The sequence below is a fragment of the Anomalospiza imberbis genome, chromosome 4, assembly GCF_031753505.1.
Source record: "Anomalospiza imberbis isolate Cuckoo-Finch-1a 21T00152 chromosome 4, ASM3175350v1, whole genome shotgun sequence".
Classification (NCBI taxonomy): domain Eukaryota; kingdom Metazoa; phylum Chordata; class Aves; order Passeriformes; family Viduidae; genus Anomalospiza; species Anomalospiza imberbis.
Window position 1 is genome coordinate 50174995 of NC_089684.1, and position 22732 is coordinate 50197726.

The following is a 22732-nucleotide window of genomic DNA, read 5'->3' on the forward strand; positions in this document are numbered from 1 at the left end:
TCATTGTTGCTGCCTGATGACTCAACAGTAGGGACTGTTTAAATGTGCTGAATAGACTGTAAAGTCCAGTAATAAAAACCGGGTTGGTGAAGCAGCAAGTTTTCCTTCTGTGATTTCATGCAAAAGCATGAAGCAGAACAGCTGAGACTGCAGAATCATAGAAACGTTTGTGTTGGAAGGTACCTTACAGCTCATCTCATTCCAACCCCCCGTCACGGGCAGGGACACCCTCCACTAGCGCAGGCTGCTCAGAGCCCCACCCAGCCTGGCCCTGAACGCTGCCAGGGATGGGGCAGCCTCCGCAGCCGGGGCTGTACGTGGGGACACGGGGACATTGTGCAGCCAGGCCAGTTTGTCCCGGGCGGGGCCGCGCCGTCACCGCCCGCTCTGCCCCGCGCGGGGGCGGACTCCGGGGGAGCGCAACGGTCACGCGTGGCGCTGTCCCCGCCCCCTCCCGCAGGGCGCTCTTCTGATTGGCGGGCGCGCCCCGAACGCCGCTCCCTCATTGGCGGGCCGGGGCTTCCGTTGGGTTTGAAATCGTGAGGCGGCGGCGCAGCGGCTGCGGTTGGTGGTGGGTGCCGCGTGCGCCGTCTCAGCTGAGCGCCCTCCGGGCTCGTCCCGGGAGCTGCCGCCAGGTACGGGGGGCTTGGGGACCCCGCTGTAAGGTGGTGTGAGGCTGGGGTGTTTTGGTTTCCCTTTGTGAGATTGGCTGCTGCAGGAGGCTCGGTGAGCCCTCTGTGACCGGGGGAGGGGACGGCAGACTCGGGGACGTTCTGGCTCTGTGGGGCTGGGAGGGGCCGTGTCGGGACCTCTTTGTGGTACTAGAGGGCTCGGGGACCGCTCTGGGAGCTTGGGGTTGCAGGAGGGTTTGGGGACCTTTCAGTGACCCTGGAATGCTGGGCCAGGCGAGCTCTGGGGTTGCTCTGTGTGTTTGAGGGAAGGCTGGGTGACCCCTCTGGTCTTGGAGTGGTTTGAATTTGATGGGGGGACTGACTGAGGACCCCTCAGTGAGTTTGGGGTGCTGTGGTGCTGGAGGAGTTTAGCGACCCCTTTGTGAAATTCACGCTTGGGGTGCTGTGGGACCGGGGGTACCTCCTTGTCTGCGGGTGTCAGGGGCACTTCTGTGAGCTTCAGATTAAGACGTTTGGGGGCTATTTCTGTCAATTTATGGATGAAGAGAAGGCAGGAACTTGGAGGTAATGGCAGGAGCTCAAGGGTGGAGCTCAGGTGCTCCGCCCCACTGAAGTGGGGGTGAGTTAAGGATCTTGGGAGCATCTGTGTGTGTATTTTCAGGATAATATGGGGTTGATGGGGAGCCTGGGGTGAGTCAGGAATAAAGAGGGACTGAGGTTGGGTTTGGGTTTTTGGGGGGCTTTTTTTGGAGTTTGTTTTTTTTTTTTACTTAAAACATTTCTTCGTGCCGGGATGGGCCTCCTGAAAAGCCTTCCCGGCCTTGCTGCTTCTCCCCTGCAGTCAGGAGAAGGTGATTATGAGAGAGTTGCTTCTCAGGAGAGTGTTCATTTGTTCTAAAGTGAGATATTTGCACTAAAATAAATATATATATATATACACTTCAGTCAGCTATGTGTCAGTTTGTATGGCAATATTCACAGCACGTACCAATTTGCTTTGCCATCAGCGAGTGCTCTGTGTCTCAGCTGCTGGAGGAGTTCAGAAGGATAATTAAGTAGAAAAATTCCATCTCTGCCCTGCATGTTCAGTGGCTTTTCAGGCATTTGAGACCACGTTGGTGTTTTGGATTATGTGTCCTGGTATTTGTTAAACAACAGGTTAGGCTGAAGCACTTTACAAATGATGGTTAACTGAGGATTAATTATCTGATGTCATGTCATTGAATTTATGTAGATTCTTAACTGTAGAATGGCAGGTTCCTGCGTGTGCCCACAAAAATATCCTTCTAAAATAAGGAGCATTTTCATTTTTGTGAACTTTGATAGATCCATGGAAAAGTTTGGGCTGAAAGGGACCTTGAATAGCATCTAGTCCAACCTCCCACACAGGGGGAGGACCTCCCAGGGACATGGACACCTTCCAATAGACCATGTTGGTCCAAGCCCCATGCAGCCCAGCCTTGAGGTTTGTTTTGCTGTAATGGGAAAACCTGCTGCCTTTCATAATACTTCTGTGCCTTGGATGCTGACCACTTTAAACAAAGCTATGAATTAGGCCACCCTTTCACTTTATCACCGCTACTAGCTAATGAACTCGTGGAATATTATTTAGATCAAATCTTGACTGCAAATTTTAGAAATAAAATGATTAATTACTTTTAGTATTTTAATCCTAGAAAGAAATTTTTAGATTTAATATCTAAAGTAGTATATGGTGTCAGTTTATTTGGTTTAGCAATGGTGTACAAGTAGCTCAATGACAAAGCTGAGAAAGTCTACAAACAAACCTCCCCTGCTTATGGAGCTTGTTTTAGAAGGTGTTGACAACTTTACCATGTCCTAGGCTTGCTTCTAAAGTAATTCCAGTAAAAAAAATACAGTTTGTAAAGATTTGCTTAATCTGTTGTCTCAATTTTAGTTTGGAATAAAGGAAAGCAGTGAAGTTCACTTCAAGTTCTACAAGTGGTTAATATAAAAATACTTAATACAAAAAATAACCTGTACTGAACATTAATATGATGAATAAAGAAGGACTGAAGAAATAGCTAATACTGGCATGCTTTGCATGCCATTGCTTCTGCAGCTATTGTTTGCATTCCATTGCTGATTAAAAGTGCTGCTGTCAGGCTTGCAGACAAAGCAGCCGAGTTCTCTGGAGAGTAGGAAGCAAATTTTCCCATAAGGATTAATGCCTACATTAATGTGGAGAAATGTTTGGAAGCTTATGTAAAGAAATTTGAATACTGAGAGGGAGGGAGATTGAAAAATATGACATAAAATTTTCAGACCAAATGTTCTTGTTACCTCTTTATGACACTAAAAACAATTGTATGTATAGATTAATCCTGATTATATGATGGAAAAACAGGTTAAGGATTGCATGTTTGGTCAAATCAAGCATTTGAGATCCGTTAGAATGGTTACACATTGCAGAAAGCCAAAGTCTCTTCCACTTGATGCTGGTTATCTTGCACAGGTAACAAAAGACAATACCTCAGCTCTTATGAAATAAATTGCTGCAAGAGCAGTTTTTCAATAAATAACTGCACTTCACAGGTGTCATCCTTCATGGACAGTGGTTATGCTTAGATTTTCCTTGCCTTCTGTCTGTCTCTTTTTTCAAAAGCAGCTGTGCATCACTGAGTGTTAGTGTTAAGTGTTTAAGAGCAGCAGTGGCTTCAATGGGAATAAAAAGCAGGCAGAGTTCAAGTACATATAGCATGGTGGCTTGCCTGGTGTATTTTAAGTGTGCTTTTTCTCTAATTTATTTTCATCCTTACTCTTAGTAACAGCCCAGGCCTTAGTTTCAAATCCTTCCCACTAGTTCAATTAGATCAGTATTTAACAATCTAATAAAGTTTTTGCATGTCCAGTGTATGAACAATATTTCAGAAATACCTTTCTAATTATGACTTTTCTCATTTGCATACCAATGATGTCTATGCTGCAAAGGATTCCTAATTACTATGTCTTTACAAGAGCAGCATATGCTCAGACAGTGCAGGAAAAGGCTAATTTGATCCAGGACTCTGATCCCAAACACACCCTAACTAACCAAATTTGTTTCTGCTGTTTGCTGGTGTACAATGTAGTAATGAGACCATGTGAGTAAACAGAGATGATTGTCATCTGTCTCATCTGCACTTGCAGAAGCAGTTGTGTTGCTTTGCTGGATGCCCTGTTCCAAGAGAGACGGCTGTATGTCACTGGTTGAAGAGGTTGGGAATGAGGGAACTTTGCAGGTGACAGAGCTCCCTTTAAAGGACAGGCAGCTTAATTAATGAGGCTAGAATGTGAGTTGTGGCAGGCATATCATCAACAATTAGCTTCTCAAGCCCCTACCAAAAGCAGAGGGACTGTGCACTGCTGCTTTTAGATACTTCAGAGTCTTCAGAGATAAGACCTTTCCCTGTGAAGCCTTTCCATGCTTCCAACTTTCTCTTTGAAGCTGTCAGTCTTGGCTAGTCAGTGCCAGACTGCCAACTTCTTCCATTATCTCAAAGTGCATCTGGCTGACCACACCCTCTCATTCATGCTGCGGTGCTGTGTGTGTTGATGTTCCAGAATGAGTCTGCAGATTTTAAATGCAGAAAATGGAGAAAATGGAGGAAGCCTTAAGGATGATTTAACAGCGGAAGACTGTGACTTTTTCTTTGCACCGCCGGAACCTACAGGGAGACCTTCTATTCTTCGCCTGTCCCAGAAAGAAAACTTGCCACCAAAAAATGGGGGAAAAGCGATGAAGGTAAACATCTGGTTTTGTATTATTTTTATTCTTTCTCCTTCTATGATATCTGCCACTGAATGCATGTGCTATTTGGTGCTTGAAAAATAACCGTGCTCATGTTTTTTCTTTTTCTTTCCCCCCACCCCTTTCTTAAAGGTAACTTTTCAAACTCCTCAAAGAGATCCTCACACTAGAAAAATCCTGAGTCCTGCTATGACAGACAAACTTCAGACTGCTTTTGCACTTGACGATTGCCGTGAAGATGTGGCAGATGGTACTTTATTTGCACCCTCTGATGCTGAGTGAGTAGTGGGTCTGCTGCTTGCTGTGTTACCCATGTGGGACATGCTCAAGTTAACTTTCCCTATTTTAAACCTGTATAGTTAAAGTATAATTTTCTATCCTATAATAAGATGTAAACTGTGCAAGAGGACCAAAATTAATACTGACCAATGCATGAACTTCTCCAAAGATAACTCTCATTATTCTTAAGAAAATTTTATCTTGATTGCAATATTAATAATTGAACTTTATTCCTAACTCCTCTGTAACTGATTTCATTAAGGTAACTTATGGTATGGATAAATAACTTGAGAAGTGATACTGTAAGAAACAGTTTTGTATTCTCTACTTGATGTAAGGTTTTCGTGTGAGAATACAACTATTCTGAAGTTAAACCTTTAGAATATCTTATCTTGTATGTTAAGTACTGTTGTATCTTGAGGAGTAAAATTTAGAGATAAATCTTCTGAAGGGTTAGCTTGAATTGACACCTTGAGTCAGGCAGTATTAAGATTTTCTTTAATCTAGCAGCACAAAGTAAATATAACATCAGTCACAAATGTAAACACGTTTATGTGCCTTTATAGTCTAGCAGCCTGAGTCTCAAAGTGGCTCATAGTAGCTGTATGTAGAAAAGCATAAAATCTGTAATGTTTCAATTTGGGGGTGTCGTGACAATATTAAATGCAATTTTTGTAACTGCCTTTTAGACCCCCTTTAAGCTAGTATAGACATCTGACACCTGTACTTCCACCAGCAAGAAGTCTTAGGTCTTAATTTTGCCTTCTGCAAGAATATACACTCTTTTATTTAACTACCCAGTACTTTCATTTGATCCCTGTTTTTCTTGTTGGGAGGGGGGAGAAAGGGAAAAAGGTGGCAACACTTAAATGTTTAAGTGTGTATATATGCTTCAACTGTTTATTTCTATTTCTATGTACAGTCTAGTTCAGAAAGCTATTTCTGAACTAACCAGCACAATTAAATAATGTAATGGTGTTTATGCTCCAGATTCATTGCTTGCACAAATAAACAAAGATTTAGTACTTAGGAAGTTCAAGTGAGTTTAAAAGATCAGCACCGAGTTGTTTTAGTTGGGGCATGATTGTATCAATGGATTGCTTGTACTGAACGTGTCCTCTCTAGTTTTAAGGATTTGTTTGTAGCAAATAAGTGAAAGGGCTCCGTGTTGCTGAGAGGGGTCACTTTTGGCTCGTCACAAGCAGTTGACGTTCCAAGCAGGTGCCTCGCTCCTGACTGGCATTTATTAGGTTAAACACGGAAGGAGAGTGGGAGGGACCTGAGTAGTCGCAGCCTGGGGCTGAGCTATTGCCGGGAAGAGGTGCTCAAACCGGGTGAGAACTACTCCTTCAGCTCTTATCTCCCGCCTTTGCTTTCGAGTTTATCAAAGTGGAGTTTTTAGTGAGTGGCTTTTAATCATGTTCTGTTCTGCAGCAGATAAGGATGGCACATAGAAATAATAACTTTATGGAGGGACAAAACAATGGGAGGAAATCCTCTTTCAGGAAGTAATGGCTTAACTCTCTGTAGTCTGAGGCTAAGCTTTCAGAAGTTGTGTAGAGTTTGGGGAAATAAAGTGGACAGCAATAACTTGTAGAATACTCAGAAATAGTAAGTACATAAACTCTTTAACCTGTGTCTTTCTATAGAAAATCTTAACTGTCTCTTAGTGGAGAAGTGTTTTCTTGTATATTGCTCTGCTCTTCAGATCTGCTGTTGTACAAAATTTAGAGTGCCTGAAGTCCAGGTTCTGGTTTTGTATGTAGGCCTTCAAAGACCAAATGCTGGTGCCTACTTTCGGGGGGAAAATATTTGCCAGAATGCTCAGACAAAGTAATGACTAGTGTGGGAGAGCCTGAATCATGACTTGGTTTGGTCCCAGACTTGAGTCTGTCATGACTCAGATGAATCTGCATGAAGATGGTACCACAAGTTGTGCTTGTGTTTGAGCTGCTGGCTGTCAATAGCTCCTCCCAAGCAGTGTGTGTTTCACTGCCTAGTGAAAGGGCAGTGTCCAAGTGGCAATGTCCAAATGCTGTGGTGAGTACAGCAGTCTCCAGGGATGACTGGCATAAGGTATCAAGGCTGTGTAGAACAGGTAGCTTAAGAACACTGGCAACTTCAGGGGTTGATCTCCCTATGCTTCATGTGTACAAGAGCTCATAAGCCTTGACTGTTTAGGTGACAACTGAATTCTGGCTGTTATATTTTGCTGTCAGCTGTCTTACTGGAAAAAAAGAAATCCTATTACTCTGACCATGCAAAGGTACTTGTACAAATCTTTCTAAAGATAATTTCAAACTATGTCTTTTTTTTTTTTTTTAATGCAGCACATGTCAACAGAAGACTGAAGCTGAAACAAACAATACACAAATGCCAGAGAAGGTCAGCATGGCTCCTTACCCAGATGATGAGATGCCAGTGAAGAGTCGAGGTTCCTACAATCTTGATTTTGATAACTTAAATGACATCAATCCTTTTCAAAGTTCAGTACAGTTGCCTCCTTCTCCTGGAAATCTGCAAAAGTCTCCTGTAAAAGTATCCAGCAGCCCTGAGAAAACTATTGAAAAAAGTAATGATTCTCTTCTGCAGGATGATGCAGCTCCTTTTGCTTCAACCACAGCAAGTACAGAGTATTTAAGTGAAGACAAGGCTCTCATCTCTGAAAAAGAATCTGCACTGAGCGAGCTGGAGTCTAACAAATCCAAGCTGTCCCCTAAGCAAGCAATTGGTGACTCTGAGCAGGGTGTGAAGTCTGCTTCCACAGATGCAAGCCAAACTGATAATTCAGTGTTATTAGCAGAGGCACCTACACCTCCTGTACAGTCACCTGGCAGCTTAGGTCCCAGTAGTTCTGATGTAAGTAACTCTCTTAAAACTGAGGAATCAAAGCTTCAGAATGTTTCAGTAGCAGAACAAGCTGGTGCACTAGAGTCGAAGCCTGATGAAGAGCTGGGTGTCTCCAAAGGGAAACCTGCAGAAAGGCCTGATGTCACCAAGGCTGGACCAGTAAAACTGGAATTTGACTTTGATAATACCACTGCTAGAAAACCACCTCCTAAGAAACTAGGTAAAAGACCTGGAATTAAGCCACCTTCCAAAAAAATTCCTATTACCAAAATAAAACCGGAGAATACTGAAGTGCAAAATAAAAGTAATGTGGAGGATGAGATCCCTATTCCTAAAGCATCTTATAAGTTTGACTGGGACAAACTTGATGATCCAAACTTTAATCCATTTGGAGGAGGCTCTAAAATTTCCACCTCACCCAAGCGTTCTAAACCCAGCCCTCAGAAAGTTCACCTGCCAGAGGAACAGGAGAGTACCTCGCCAAGAAGGGAACCTCTTCCAGTGGAGGAGGAGAACAGGCCAAGTACCAGTGAAGCTCTTGAGAAGGAAGAACTCAAAAATCTGTAAGTGAATGCCAAAAATCTGTAGCTGAATGCAGGAGCACCTTGAATTCATGTAAGGAAAGTTAGATAGTATCTCAAACTACTCCATTCCTACTTCTTTGACTGCATCCCTCCCAGGTTGGCTGTGTCTGTTGTAATCTATAACACAATTTTGTTGCAACAGCAAAGATCTTAATTGGGGAAACTCTTGAGATGATTAGCTTTAGGCAAAAGGTGTTCTTAAGTCTGGCAGAATGGGAGAGAGCAGGCTTAGGTGGAAAGAGCATTGTTCATGTGGTGCTGTCCACAGTTCTCCACGATTAAAGAGTGGAGAATCAGGTGACTGCTATTGTCTTTAAATAAAACGGGGAAGTAGGCAGCAGTGTTGTACATGGTGCAGCATGGGAAGGGATCAGGCAATTTTGTGCTCTGCTGCATTCTGAGGTGCTGTTTCTTCCCTACATGTTCTTTGTATCTAAATGCTATCTTCAATAAAAAGACCTGGCTCTGAAGCTGCATTTTTTTGGCAGCACACAGACTTTTAACTTGAGGATGGAATATGTTGTCACCTTTCCTAGAAAGTGTAGTTAATTAATGTTACTATTGACAGTCAGGTGCTTGCCAGAACTAGACTGGCACAAATTGTTTGATTGACAGAAATGTTTGCATGCTTGCTCCCTGTGTAACATGATCAGTTAGGTTTACCAAGGTGAAAAGTTTACTTCCTGATGACAGTGCAAGTGGAGTATGGGACTTCTCTAAGAAGTTCACACCAATAATCACAGCATTGCCTTGGAAAGTGGAGCAGGCTGCTTGTAATTCTGTTCTTAATTAAACAAAGATCCTATCTTCAACTTAGAAAAAGCAATGAGCCTAACAAATGAAAATAAGAGAGCAGTGTTAAGTGAATGGAAATAAGTGATGCTGCTGTGATTTTCTGCTTCCTGAGAAACACTGCTTCTCATGGAGGGAGAGCTTTCTGTCACCCAAGTTGTTACCAGGCAAGACAGTGAATTTACATTCCCACCCTCTGGAAAGCTTCCTGTGCTGTGGCAGTAGAATCTCTCAAAGGAGCTACCTTTGTTCAGTTCACCTGGTAATACAGAATTTGAACTGTGTGATGCAAATGCTGATTTTTTTAAATTCTGTTTGTTTGTTTTTTAGGGAAATTGTTGAGCAGAGACAAGACATGCCAAAAGCTCAAGAAGAGAAGCCAGGAGTTCAAGTAGAAGCTGAACTTCCAGGAAAAAGAGAAGTGGTAAGGTATAGGAAAGATAGCCAGTTCTTACCAAGTTGTTCCATGAAACAGAGTTCTCTGGCTTAATGACTTAATCTTGTGAAACCTATTTTTGATATTTTGTCAAAGAATTAGCAGCCCTAAAAGGAATGTCAGCTGTGCAGACCTGTGTTTTGAAGTTAACATCAGAGACAGCCAAATTGGTGCCTTGGTATTTAGTATCTTTTTTGATCAGTAGTTGCATATGAGGACAAACATAAGTGTGTGGACTCTAGAAAAGTGGCTCCTGAGCTGTGCTTAGTGTTGGTAGTTTATTTTTTATGCCTGTGAATTCTTGTTTTTTTTATATTGTCTGCCCAGTTAATGACAAACCAATTTGATCATTAAAATTATTTTCATTGCATTTTAAAATAATTATTTTAATAATTAAAAGGATTTTGTTTTTCTCATCAGGAGAAGCAAAGGAGCCTATCTAAAATGTCTCCAGCTAGTGTTGCCCCCTGTCAAGATAATTTTGTTTCCACTGACAGTGGAAAAAAGTCAATGTCTGCAGAAGAAATTAAACCTAGTTCCCCTAGAATTGAAGTAACAGCTGAGGAGACAGCTAATGCTGAACCTGAAGAGGTCTTCAGACCATCATCAGAAGGTAAGGGCATTTCTTTTAAGCAGATTGAAAATGTATTGTTTCAATAATGTGCATAGCTATCTTTCTACTTAAGTTTTATTATAGATAGCTTTTTCTCCCATTCTGCCCTTCTGAAAGGACTCCAGAACCCACAATGACTAGCAGTGCTGGGAAATATATCTAAGCCTATTTCTAATTTCCTCTGGTTTAAGCTAAGTTCAAAAAGCTAGCTATTACAATTCAGTGGCCTGCGAGGATGGAATTTAGGCTGGTACAGAAACTGTCTTTTTAGAATTTTGGTGTAAGTTTCTGTGCTGAAAAACTGCTCCCTTAAAATAATTCCTAGTGTTAGAGATTTCTGGTGTAAATTGAGAGTCCATGAGCTATACAGCTGTGTGTTTGTGAGTCTTGTAGGTTAGTGCAGGCCTTAGCACTACTGGTTTCATACTGCAATGTGAATGATCTTCCTGACAAGCATGCTTGTCTTGAGAGCTTCCTACTTGGCTGTGATTTAACCACTTGGAAAGGTTATTCCTGGTAGGAGCATTGTGTGGAAGAATGAGCAAATGGTGTGACTGCAGTGCAGCCTGTCACTCTACCTTCATGCTGGAGTGGAGTCATTGTATTGGGAAATGGTTATAACTTCAAACTTCATCCTTCAAATCTGAGCTCTGTGTTAATTTTAATGGTGAGACTGGCAATCTTGCTCTTTCATGGGGCACTGTGTGTAACATAATATCTGAGTGTGCTTGTCACTTTAGTCATAGAACAACAGAAGTTCTTCAACTGTGTGTTAAATCCTATGTATTCTTACAAGTACTTGGGAACAAATGGAAGTTGCAAGTTTGCATAGCTTAGAAATATTTGCTTTTTTCAGGTCTGGATAGAAAGACAGTATTTTTAACCAATGAAGAACTAGAAGTCATGATACTGAGAGCAGGGGTTTATTTGCTTTATACACGTTTGTTTCTGTCTATGGTAGGACAATTTGGCAGTATTGCTTCTTCATTGTGTTGTTTCCTTATTTTCCAGTTTTTGGAATGGGCATAGACTATCTGGAACAGTTTGGGTCTTCATCAGTAAGTATGACATTAAATGTTTTGTTTGCCTTCCTGGCAGTGTGGAGAGGAAAGCAAGGATGAAAGTGTCAAGCCTTAAATGTTTTCATGAATTAACTTCACTTTGGAGTGTCCACAGAAATTATCTATTCCAAAGAAATGTGATGACAAGGCTCAGTAGGGGGTGATGGTGCAAGGAAATGTAGTTATAAGCAGTTTAACTAAAAATCAAAGATCTCTGGCTGTCAGTGTGCAGAGGTGTTACTTTTCTTTAATAGCAGTAAAACTGAGGTGAATGGTGACTCGCTTCTGGCCAAAACTGCTAGAAGAGGATGCTTTAAAAGTGCAGGATCATTGTTTCAAAAACATTTTTTCTAAGTCCTTTTGCTTTATGTCTAGTTTCAGAAAATGTGTCTCTAAGTGGGGCTTGTCATGTTTTAATCAGTTCAGCTTAGTTATTCTTACTGTTATTCTGGACCCAAGCAAGGGAATCTCTGAATAGTGAATGCACTGAATTGAAATTATTTTAATCATGCTGTGTTTGTACTTTTATGATTTTATAAGCGAAGAGAAAATTGCATACACTGGTTTTTCAGCTTGTAATACTTTCCCTCTGTGTCTTCTGGTTTGGAATAGTTCATTAATGTTTACCCTTTTGATTCAGTCTGTGAGCAGATTGAGTTCCCTAGATATTACATAAGGACTTAAGCATGTGAGCATGGAGTTCTCTTATGTAATTTTCCTCTTGAGAACGGTGCTCTGGCCACTGAAGAATAGGCTCATCCACTCTTCAGAGGATTATTTGTGTGGGTGGGATGTGTGTGTTGAGGTCTGAAGCAGATCTGTCAGTTTATGCCTCTTTCCCTCCTTCAGTTCAAAGAATCAGCCTTGAGAAAACAGTCATTGTATTTGAAGTTTGACCCTCTGTTGAGAGACAGTCCAAGAAAACCAATTTATGGTACTATTGAATCAAGTGAGAGTATCGTGACACTTCCATCTCAGCTTGGGTAGGTATTGACTTAGTACATAAAATCAGAGTTGTTTAGTTTGGAAAAGACTTTTCAGATTATCAAGTCCAATAGTTAACCCAGCACTGGGGAGTCCACCACTAAACCATGTCCAAGAGCAACATCCACACATCTTTTAAATAACTGTAGGTCTGGTGACTTGCCTGTTCCAATGCTTGATCACCTTGTCAGTGAAGACATTTCCCCTAATATCCAATTTAAACCTCCCCTGGTGCAATTTGAGGCTATTTCATCCAGACTTGTTCTTTGGGAGACCAACCCAGATGTCACTACAAACTCCCCTCAGGTGGTTGTAGAGAGTGAGAAGGTCCCCCTGAGCCTCCTTTTTTCCAGGCTGAGCCCCCTCAGTTGCCCCTCTTGTGCTTCAGAGCCTTCCCCAGCTCTGTGCCCTTCTCTGGACATGCTCCAGCACCTCAGTGTCCTTATAGTGAGATGCCTGAAACTGAACACAGGATTCAAGGTGTAGATTCACCAGTGCTGGGTACAGGGGTACAATCACTGTCCTGGCCCTGCTGGACAGACTGTTACTGGTACAAGAGCTTTGCAAAGAAAGACACCACTTGAATTTAATGGTGTTATGTTTGTTCATTTTTAGTCCTGTTGCTGATTTAAGTAATGTGCCTGAGGAAGCTGGAAAGCCTCTAGTGAGTCTTCAGAGTGACGAAAAACCAAAAGGACTAGATCTGCTGGGGACATTTACAACTCCTGTAAGGGTGTGTGGAATGCTATCAGGTTTCATGTTGATAGTTTAGGAAGGGGATAGCCTAAGTTCTGGATTTAAGACTTGGGTATTTTAGGGATTGAAGAATCTGATAAATGTTTACTTAAATAGTTGATTTAAACCAGTTTGAATACTCATTTATATTGAAGTTGAACTTTGTGATGAACGTTTTCTTAAGTATTAAAAGTATTCTTTGTGGAAACTGATGCTATTGCACACAGTCTAAAGGAATTTGAGCTGTTTCTAAGAATTATCTAGTCAAGCAATATTTTTTTTATGCAAGTCAAGCTACAAAAGGCAAGTTTTATGTTGTGATTGCATTGGTGGGATGAAAAGCACTTAGGTTAAACTGGATGCTCTTGCAGCTATGGTTTATAGCTTGAACAGATCTACCTGCAGCAGCTGAAATGGTCTCTTTCACTTGTGAGAAGCAGCATAGTGTCATCTGCTTTGTTTCTGATAGCTATAATTGGTGGAGAGCTCTAAGAAATACCTACAAGGTAGAACCAAAACTGCTATGTGGTCAACTTCAAAGTAAGACAGTTTTATGGTAACAAAGTTGTGGAGGTATCTGGTGTGTTTAAGTGAGATACTCTGACTTCAAATAACATGTGTGCACCTAATCAGTGGCATGACAGTAGGAATCTGTTGAAATTTTGCATTTTTCTTTTCTTTACAGGATGCTGGACCCCTAATTCCAGACTCCCTGAGTAGTAATGTTTCTCCAGTTCTTTTTGCTACTTCTGCAAACACTGCAGTGGATGCTATTATAGATGTGCTAAAATATAGCCAAAAAGACATGGATGCAGCTGTTGAACTGGTGAAGAGAGAGGTATGGTGCCCTTCCAAAGCAGAACTTGGCATAGCATTGGAAGGTCCTTTTCTTTGGATTATCTGGGATAAATCTCTGCTTTGCAGTTTTTCTCATCACACTTGACATAAGTATCTCATTATGAAAAGCTTGCTGTGGACTTGATGGGTGCCATAGGTATAGAACTTGTTGGAGCTAACACTTAAGGAAATAGGACAGACTTCATTATTAGTCAGGTTCTGCCTTACATCTGGTCACTATTAAAAGGCACATGTTATCAGATGAGGTAGTTAGGCTTTATATCATGATCTGGATGCTTCTTATTCAACAAGCAGGAATACATTTTCATGCCAATGGAAGAGAGTGATTTATGTAACTTCTCTAAAACAAGATAAAGCTGTAGTGCCAGTTCAGTGCTATGATCAATTCTTTTCTTGTGGGACCTGAATGCACAAGAGCATGTCTAGCTAATAAAGTGAGTTTGAGATCTGGAGCTCACTCTAGAAGATAAGGACATTAGTGAAGGAGGGAAGAAGTAGTGGGTAAGATTGTAAGCCTGTTCTGTAATTGCAGAAATTGCCTTTAAAAGCCCATCTTCTGACTGATGCAAGAAGACTTATATATCCACTTACTTCAGCAATTGGAGTACTTGATTCATTATGACTTCTGATTTATGTAACATTACAAACACTAAATAACGTAAGAGGAGAATTTAAGGATAAATGTCCTTAAAGCTAATTGTATCACTTCAGGAAAAAAATGGAGCTTTCAAAATTCCTGACTGCTGTACTGCAGGCAGTGGCATTAGAGACACCAAACAAAGATGACCTATGATTATTTGCTGCTTAAGTTCTTTTGTTTTAGAGTACAGAGACAGTGATTTTTCTAGGAATAACTTTTACTTTCTGTCATTTAGGAGGTGACTTTCACTCAGCATATTGTCTAGTACAGGAAAATAAATGTGGCTTTGATAGGGGACAGCTTTTAATGCATTGATCTAAAATGAAGAACCTATGTAATAAATAGCAGGGGGTAAAGCTTGTAATGTCTTTAAAGTGCTGCTCTTTCATGTTGGAAAGAAGAACTTTAAACTTGCAAACACTGTTGTAAGTGTGACTGGGTGACTCCAGCTGTGTCACTTAAAAAAAAAAGTCCTGGAATTACAATATCAACAATCAAAGGAAGACAGGCTAAACTTAATTTTTTTTTTTCATTTGTGAAACAACTCAGGAGTAGGAGTAAAGTGAAAACTTGTTTTCTATCTGAGCAAATACAGCATTAGGAAAGCTTGCTTTTTGGGGTCTGCTGAACCCTTTTTGAGCTTGCAAGTGCAAGTTTCTAACTTGTTTCCATCTTCACATGCTTTTGCAACATTTTTTTTTTCTAGCTTAGCTATCACTACTTCTCTTAATAGTTTGTACATTCTGTTTTTGCTAGTGTCCTGCTTCCTGTCACCTGAAATATTGCAATATATTTAAAATCAGATTGCTCTAAAATAAATACTGAAAAATCTGTGTACTACAGTTTACTATGTAGTTTTGTGACTATTTGAAATCATGTGCTTTCACTTTCTCTTTTAAATTGCAGTTTATTTTATGTATTTTGCGCCTCTTGTCTTTGAAGACCTCCCACAGTGCAGTCAGCTCTGTGGTTACAGCTCTTAAATTGTTACGGAACTTGCACAAAGTGTTTAGCAAAGACTAGTTGTGCTGCTTAATTCTGTTACTGTGAGCTCTGCTTTAATTTAGCTGATGTGAAATAGGTGTCATTATTCTCAAAAGAATTGAGGCATCTTTTAATCCTCCCACTTCCACATTGCCCAATTTAGTGTTGAGTATAAGTTACTGCAAACAGCAATCTGATCTTGAACAGGCTTCTGGTATTTGTTCTCTCAGGTGTTAATATTAGCAGGTTAATGAAGTGCTTTTTTTGTCTGCCCTGTAAATAAGAGGGAAATGTGTGTCACTTGAGAGAATGTTCCTTGGCCCATTGTGTTCTCTCAGAAGTTACAGTCTACACAGACACTGAGTAAGAGTAGCCAAGAGGTTTGTTGGCTGAGTTGACTCTGATCTTGCCACTTGAAGAGATACTGGCAAAGTGCTGGGAATCATATATGCAAAATCTATGTATTAATCTAAATTTTGAGTCAAGCTTGTAATTAAACAATTTTGATACTGTTAAGCAATTAGAACTTATTTCTCTCTCTGTATTAAGTTAAAAGTATACCCAAGTTGCCCTTCAGACTGTTTTTAGTATCAAATCTTCTATCTCTTTTTGTGCAAAAAGTAAAGGCATACCTTTTCACCCTCAAAGGTTCAAGAGAAAGAGCTGGAGATTGAGAAATGGAATGAGAAGTATAATAAGCTTCATATGGAATACAAAGAAATGGGGTATGAATTTTTCCTGACTTTTATATCTACTTAGTTATTCCAGATGCTTTTTCTAACTTATGTTCAACTTTTCTCTTTTGTGGTTTTTAGAAAAATAGTTGCTGAATTTGAACAGACAATAACACAAATTGTGGGTAAGTTCCATATTTACACTCTGAGTGCTTTGGGGGGCTGGTGTGTGCTTAGCCTGGAGCTACTAAATGAGGTTAGTACTCTTTCACCTCTGACATTAATATTTCAAGTGCTTCCAGCATAAGTGTAAGGTTTAAGACAAGCTAGACTAACAATTTTATGCATATCCATACAGACATATTACTTGCCATGTATTCATGACATTTGAATCAGATACAAACCCAACTTTATTCTTCACTGGAGCTATTGGTTTATTAAAACTGGCAGATCCAGTTGTCAGCACTTTGTGTTTAATTGTTTACTCTCTGACATCATTGAAGTGGCAAGGTATCACTAGAAGTTCTTGCTGGACAGATCTTGGCTTTTGCTTTAGTCAAGTTTGTGGCTTCAAATCTAGGAGAGATGTCTGCCAGCTCTTCTGTGCTCCTCTGAAAACATGGGAAACCTAGCTTGGGTGTACTAACCCATACCTCTTCTGAAAGTCTGCTATGCTAATCTGACTCTTTATCCCAGTCTCTTCCGGATCTTCCAGCTGTTGTGTATATTTAATGAAAAATATTTTTGGATTCCTTACTTCCATCACAACATTTGAGGCTTCTGTTACGGTAAACTTGAGTGAAGTATTTTGACTACAGTGCAGGAGAAAAAATGCTCTAGGCAAGCATATTGTCATGGTGTGAATTGCCTTAAGTTTGGTGTGAGGTAATATGTAACAAAGATACAAAGACTTCTTAAAAGCACAAACATGGTGTCTTTACAGGTGGGAGGCCATGTTATGCAACCTTTGTAAGGGGAAGAATTGAAGGTGTGGGGGTTATCTGTCTGTACTATGGAACTGGTTCTATGCTAAAGCAATAACTAGCATGGGTTAACTCCACTTTCTCTAGAGGATGCTCAGAAGCAGAAGGAAACCTCAAGGAAAGAAATACAGAAGCTGATGGAAGAGAAGCAGCAAGCTATTTCAGACCTGAACTCTATGGAGAAGTCCTTCTCTGAGCTCTTCAAACGACTTGAAAAACAGAAAGATGCATTAGAGGGTTACCACAAAGTAAGATGATTAATACAAGTAATACCCTTCCAAAATAAATGAGATTTAGTGGAGAGGAGATGGTGAAATTTCTAGAGCAGCCATTAATTAGGTAGTATAGGGACTACCTGTAAACCCAGGTGCTAAATTCTTTAAAGATTTTAGAAAAACTAATTTGTTGTATTTTGTGGCTGACTTAAAGTAAGATAATGACATCTTAGAAGGCAAAGTTTCTTCAAACAGAAGTGAGCTGTTTCTTGCTGCAGCACATCTTTTTTACTAATCATAGAGATACTCTCATGTGGCAACTGCTGCATAAGAGCAGCTTGGTTCCCTATCATCACATTGAGTGAATGCTGAAGAGGATGTGCAATTACAAGTCAGAATAATAGGTTATTAGGTGCTCCCTACTAAGATGCTTGTGGGATTTTTCTAAAGATAAAGTCAAACCTTTGTACTGCAGCTTCTTCAGAGGCTGGAGGTAGGAAGCTAATTAGTAGAAGTTACAGTTTCTTACTCCATGAAATGCATAAAAATTGATTAATTGGTGCTTTAAGAAGTGCCTTCAGATTTTTTTTTGTTTGGTTGTCTTTTAATGTCCCTCTTTACTCAAACTCAGAAACTAGCCCCTTAGAAGTTTCATGGTAGTCTACATTTTAGAAACAGGCATAGTGTCTGTTACAACTTCAGCTTCTTCTTTGCTAATCTGTCAAGCTTCCTTCATCTTGTGTCCCTTCCATCTCCACCCTAAATTTAGAAGCCCTTTCCTTAGTACAGAGATAAACATCACTTGGAAAAACTAAATTCAAGACCTGCAATTAATAGAGTCTTAACAATTGTTTCAAACAGTTTCACCTTCTACAATGCTAATAAAATATGTTCATAGTGTGACTACCAAGTTAACTTTCTTGCTGTTAGTGTTGGATTTGTTTACATCATGGTCGGAAGCCTGAATCTTTCCATGGGTTCTTTGGAGAAGTTGGATTTCTAGCTATTCTTGTGACAATTGCAACTTAATACAAAGCTGCTTTAAAAATAAATTGGAGCAAAATAAACAAAACCAATTAGTGACTGTCATTTTAGTGACCTTCTTTACTGAAGTTTGCTACTAAATAATGTACTGGGGGGAAATATGGTGAATAAATGGCTGCAAGGTTAAGACAGATGAAAGGAAGCAGTTTAGTCCATATAGGCCTGTGGGATTTCATAGTTGTTCCTGTTACTCCAGTGAGCAAATACTGCCCCTCAGATGTAGTCAAATAACCCATTTGACAGGGGGGGAGACTCCTCCATCTACTAGCTTAAACAGCTAACTGAACTTCTTTGGGTTTTTTGGGACAGAATGAAGAAGTTCTGAAGAAATGTGCTGAAGATTACTTGGCTAGAATTAAAAAAGAAGAGCAGAGATACCAGGCACTCAAAGCACATGCTGAAGAAAAGCTGCAGCAGTAAGTACCATGTCAAGAAGCCAGGTACTAGGAATGGCATACACAATTTTTACAGTAGCTGCAGAATGTAGTTCAATAGTGCCAAAACTTGGCTTAAACATATTTCATTTAGCAATTAATCTGAAGTATAAGCATCTAGTGTGATTCTGTGAGAGCTTTGCTGTGCTAAGGGGATGTAAACACCATCTTGCACCTCTTTCAGAGCCAATGAGGAAATTGCTCAGGTTCGCAGCAAAGCAAAATCAGAGACTGCAGCGCTTCAAGCCACTCTGCGCAAAGAACAGATGAGGATCCAGTCTTTAGAGAGGAGCCTTGAACAAAAGGTCAGTCACAGCACTGTGGGTGAGTCTCTTCAAGCTATTGCCTTAGAATAAGTTAAGATCTCCCTTGTATCAGGGCTAGGAGGAGCCTTGCTAACTGTGCTGGTTTTGATGGCTGCTGTCCTGGCAGCCTTTGGGAAATTCGCATTGACACCTAAGACGTGACTGTCATGTCAGGACTTGTCTGTATACTTAGATTTTTTTTTGGAGCACAAGGTTTGTTTCCAAACCAGTCTGGACTCCTGTGTCAGGAAGTTACTGGAACTTCTGCAGGAGGTGATTAACAGTTACACATGATGCAGAGCAGGATCTGGGAGTAAATGTGAATAACTGTCTGGCTCAGCTTGTTCATGAACATGACTTGTAAGCTGTTAGCACATATTTAAGTGTACGTGACTCAAGTTTTCAATATTGTTCAGGCCATTAGTCCTTGTACTTTATAGTGTTTCATATTGCATAGGTAAAGTCTTAGAATGTTTTGTAAAGGCATATCCTTTGCTGTAACCCTTCAAAGGAATAAGCTTTTTGGAGATGAAAAGTCACTGCTGGTAATGCACACTGATAGTTTTTTTGTATCATTGTTGTTGCTGCCAGTATTGAAGACTCAAAAATTGATAATGCTGACAGATTCCTATTATGGGAAAAAATCATATTTGTGGGTCTTGAGATTTATGGCTGAAGTTTGCATAGCAGAGGAAACAGTAGGCCTGTAACTGGAGAGAGAGGAGACAAACCATTTAACACAGAACTAGGTTTGGTCTTGTCATAAATACAGTAACACTATAAGTTCTTATTAAAATGGTTTAACTCTTCCATAAGAAGTTCTACAAACTGGAAATTTTCACATGTCAGTAAAAGTATCAAGGCCTCATTTTACAGAGTTTGTCTTGTGAAGATTAAAATCTAAATTGTCCATGTCCTGAATTTTGGTGTACCTAACAAAGGCTGAGCCCCTGAAGTCTTGTTTCCCTGGATCAGTTGGTCTCTATGTATTATGGGAATGTCTGTGGAAGAAGCAGGAATAGTATAGTGGATTCTGGCACATTTCCTGAGGCTCCTAAGGATGCCATGTGACCTTTGGTATAGTAGACTCTCCTTTACATTAAATTTGCATGAGCCACCATAATGTAAATGAACTTTCTATTGCATATACTGGTTTGCCAGTATTCTTATGCAACCAGCTCACTACAAGGTTGTAACATAGGTTGGACATACATGAAACTCACATTTTTCTTTCTTCCACAGACTAAAGAAAATGATGAATTAACGAAAATCTGTGATGACTTGATCTTGAAGATGGAAAAAAATTGATCTCTTAAGTGTCTTGTAAATATGTTTATTTTCTGACTTGCTGTCTTGTGTGTTCACTCACTTTTTTATGTATGTAGGGAAAAAATAAAATTCTTGATTCACAGTTGTCTTCCATATTATTGGCTGTATCTTTTGTATCTATTAACTCAAGTTCAATTGCTGCTTCCAGTAAGTAACAATGCCTTTCATAGCATTTTCACACATTGCTCAAAGGAAAAACTTTTAATCAGTGTACCTTCAGTCTGTTCCCTGTGGAAGAACTTCAGAGTTCTATACTCTTGACCTGGCTTTGCTGGGAAGGGTTGCCATGGCATTTTCTCTATTTTGCACTTGCTGCTTTCTCACTCACATAAAGGCATACCAGAGTTACAAGACTGAAGTAAAACTGAGCCTGCACAAATGCTATAAAGTATTTAGTAATGTAAAAAGATTTATAACTTAGCCTTGGCTTTGGTTTGTGGGTTTGGGTTTTTATTATTATTAAGAGGAGCTGGAGTGATTTTTTTTTTTTTTTTTTTTTTTTTGCAGATAAGCTAAGCAAAGGGTTTAATGGCAGGACTGATTTCTGCTCTCCTTCTCTGGGGTTTTCCATGTTATTAGTCTGTCTGGCACTATTGATTATAAAATTTTCAGTCAATCTCCCTGGCCCTGCCTGTAGTGGAGAGCCTTGAGAGCCGTGGGCTGCAGGTCACAGGCCATCATGAAGTCAGCTCTAGGCAATAGCAGACGTCTTGGATAAACTGTGATTACCTGACAGACAGCAGCAGGACTGTCTCAGTGCAAGCTATAGCTTCTGATTTCTAAAATTACTTGGGAGGTTATCCCCTCACTTCCTTGACTTGTAGGTGCATCTTCCTCAGAAGGGCTGTTGCTGCTGAGTGTGCTGAGCTGAACTTGGAGCCCTTCCCTTAAATCAGGGTAGTTTGCCTGGGCAGGTGGAAAATGAGCAGCAGTGCCTTCAAGTCCAGAGTCAACTCTGTGAGGCAGTTACTGCTCAGTGTAGGTAGCAGGAACACCTTAGAGATCAAGGCTAGTTAATCCAGATTTGTGATTTGTGGGGTTTCTTTGTGATTGCTGCATTAATGTGAGAGTGTGAGCAATGATATTAAATGCCTGGCTCTTGTAGAAGTTGTGCTGTACTTTTTAATTTACAGCTTAGGGAAGTGGTGGATGGAAGAGAAAGACATAGCTATTAGAGGAGTGTATAAAACCAAAGTTAATTATCCCCTGCCTCAACTTCAGATTGTAGGGCTCCCTTGGGCTGTTCCTTTGTAAAAAGACTACCATACTGATGAGAAATATTGTACTTGGTCTGATTTGGGAAATGCCTTAGTTATGGAAAGATTCTCACTAGATTTGCAATAAAATGGTTTGAAAGGGACATCAAGATCATCTCATTCCAATCCCTGGTCATGGGCAGGGATGCCCTCCATGAGACCAGGTTGCTCAGAGTCCTATCCAGCCTTGCCTTGAACACCTCCAGGGATGAGTTATCCACAAATTCTCTGGGCAACACATGACACTGGCGCTGGAGTTGCTGCTACTATTAGGCTACAATTAGCAAGGGACCTGTGCTTTGCTCCCTGGAGCTGGATCATTGCCAGACTGGTCTGGGGGATTAATTGGCTGAAGCTGCTGTTTTACAATAGATCAATGTGTGGTGCAGGTTCACTTTGTACGTTGTGCATAAAAAGAGGGCAGCAAAGGGCAGAGCATTTCATGGATAAATGGAAATTTATTAGGGATAAGCCTGCAATCCTAAATTTTTCCACAAGATGTAGCTGCTCCTCTTTGAAATAGGGGCTTTATGGGGTGGTGCTTCAGCACATTGCAGAACTGGAGGTTGAGCACAATATCTGAGTTGTGCTTAATGCTGGTAGGACAATTGTTTGTATGGGTTTCTGTTGGAATGGATAAAGAGATACATCCCTGTGCATGATAGATAGTAAACTGTAGTGACAATGCTCTCTGGAGTTTTTGTGCTATAGGTGCCGCAGCATTACCATAGGTGAAGATTTTTTGTGCTATAGGTGCCGAAGCATTACACCACTTATGTGCACCTTTAGGAAACTGCTGCATCAGGGAGCACTGGGCTCTTCCTTACCTTCCTGTATTCATTCAGGGTAAAATGACTTTCTGCTCTTCCCCCTGGCTTTCTGCTATTTATGCAGCATATCTCTGGTCCAGTTTGCTGGGTGAAGAGAGAGGAGACTTAAAATGTATTCTGTTGTTTCTTGAGTATAGTAGCTGTACAGGCACCACCACCCCCAGTGTGTTGATGGAGGTGGGTACAGAAGGCCAGTAGAGACCAGGATGCCAGATAGAGATGCAAAGGGTTGTTTTGGTGCCTGAAAATTCTTGTCTGAACTCTTTATTAAGAATTACATCTTTTGTGTCCAGTTACTGCCTGTTGATATTAAATACTGGAAATTGCCACATTCCTACTGTAATCTGTGACCCCTGCCTGGGAAGTCTGCCCGGGGCTCTCTTGTTTGCTGCTTGTGTCAGTACCTACAAGAAAACTGACAGAACATGGAAAACAATGCTTGAATGGAGATGGCTATAAAATG

At 40.6% G+C, this 22732-nt stretch overlaps 1 protein-coding gene across 2 annotated transcripts; it reads left to right on the forward strand.

Moving 5' to 3' along the window:
- Window positions 1–509: 509 nt before the first annotated feature.
- On the forward strand, window positions 510–20268 carry TACC3 (transforming acidic coiled-coil containing protein 3). Of its 2 annotated transcripts, XM_068188466.1 has the most exons (16): window positions 510–635; window positions 4197–4377; window positions 4516–4661; window positions 6993–8075; window positions 9219–9312; window positions 9745–9937; window positions 10949–10995; window positions 11848–11981; window positions 12598–12709; window positions 13403–13555; window positions 15848–15924; window positions 16015–16058; window positions 16944–17104; window positions 18425–18531; window positions 18734–18854; window positions 20097–20268. In XM_068188466.1, exons 2-16 carry the CDS (start codon window positions 4198–4200, stop codon window positions 20160–20162), a joined length of 2718 nt encoding a protein of 905 aa, XP_068044567.1. In that variant the 5' UTR covers window positions 510–635; window position 4197; the 3' UTR covers window positions 20163–20268. The 2 variants fall into 2 exon arrangements, with proteins under 2 accessions (XP_068044567.1, XP_068044568.1); XM_068188467.1 differs by lacking the exons at window positions 510–635; window positions 4197–4377; window positions 4516–4661 and adding an exon at window positions 5878–5996.
- Window positions 20269–22732: the final 2464 nt, after the last annotated feature.

Excerpts from the sequence above, each read along its gene's own strand:
- TACC3 (XM_068188466.1), top strand. The coding sequence starts at position 4,198 with ATGAGTCTGCAGATTTTAAATGCAGAAAATGGAGAAAATGGAGGAAGC. Across the intron at positions 10,996-11,847 it reads AACAGTTTGGGTCTTCATCA|TTCAAAGAATCAGCCTTGAG; the intron begins GTAAGTATGACA and ends TCCCTCCTTCAG. Across the intron at positions 16,059-16,943 it reads GACAATAACACAAATTGTGG|AGGATGCTCAGAAGCAGAAG; the intron begins GTAAGTTCCATA and ends CACTTTCTCTAG.